General features: G+C 62.5%; 1 protein-coding gene across 2 annotated transcripts in view; it reads left to right on the top strand.

Moving 5' to 3' along the window:
* The first annotated feature begins 6 nt into the window (after positions 1-6).
* Positions 7-778, top strand: part of Ube2ql1 (ubiquitin conjugating enzyme E2 Q family like 1) — a 42329-nt gene continuing 41557 nt past the window's right edge. For both annotated transcript variants that reach the window (XM_015490445.2, XM_048813973.1), the window contains exon 1: positions 7-383. In XM_015490445.2, the coding sequence (XP_015345931.1) occupies positions 30-383 (354 nt within the window). In that variant the 5' untranslated portion in view covers positions 7-29. The remainder of the gene's footprint in view (positions 384-778) is intronic.

The following is a 778-nucleotide window of genomic DNA, read 5'->3' on the forward strand; positions in this document are numbered from 1 at the left end:
ACTGCACGCAGGTGCGCAGCCGGCGGCTCATGAAGGAGCTGCAGGACATCGCGCGCCTCAGCGACCGCTTCATCTCCGTGGAGCTGGTGGACGAGAGCCTCTTCGACTGGAACGTGAAGCTGCACCAGGTGGACAAGGACTCGGTGCTGTGGCAGGACATGAAGGAGACCAACACTGAGTTCATCCTGCTCAACCTCACCTTCCCCGACAACTTCCCCTTCTCGCCACCCTTCATGCGGGTGCTCAGCCCGCGCCTGGAGAACGGCTACGTGCTGGACGGCGGCGCCATCTGCATGGAGCTGCTCACGCCGCGCGGCTGGTCCAGCGCCTACACAGTGGAGGCCGTCATGCGCCAGTTCGCCGCCAGCCTGGTCAAGGGCCAGGTAAGGCCCGCGGAGAGGGGCGGGGGGCCTGGGGACATGGGGCGGCGTTGCGGCGATCCGACCCCTAGGGCCCGGTGCACCCCGCCCGGGATGGGAGACCAGGGATGGGGCCTCTGGCTACCTTGCTCCTGGCCCAGGGCTACTTGTGCCGGTCTGGCTTTCTGAATAAACCTCCCAGGGAGTTTTTCTGAATACATCTCCCCCAGGGAGGGATGCTCCTGAGCGCCTCTGCCTCTTTCCCCTGATAGATTCTTCCTTTCCCTGCGTCTCCATCCTGTCGCTTCTGTCCCCTGCCTGGCCCTGTTAGTGTCTCTGGTCTCTCTAGCTTGCCCTTTCATTCTCATTCTCATTCATTTTCTCTCTCTCTCTCTCTCTCTCTCTCTCTCTCTCTCTCT

The sequence above is a fragment of the Marmota marmota genome, unplaced genomic scaffold (assembly GCF_001458135.2).
Source record: "Marmota marmota marmota unplaced genomic scaffold, marMar, whole genome shotgun sequence".
Taxonomy (NCBI): domain Eukaryota; kingdom Metazoa; phylum Chordata; class Mammalia; order Rodentia; family Sciuridae; genus Marmota; species Marmota marmota.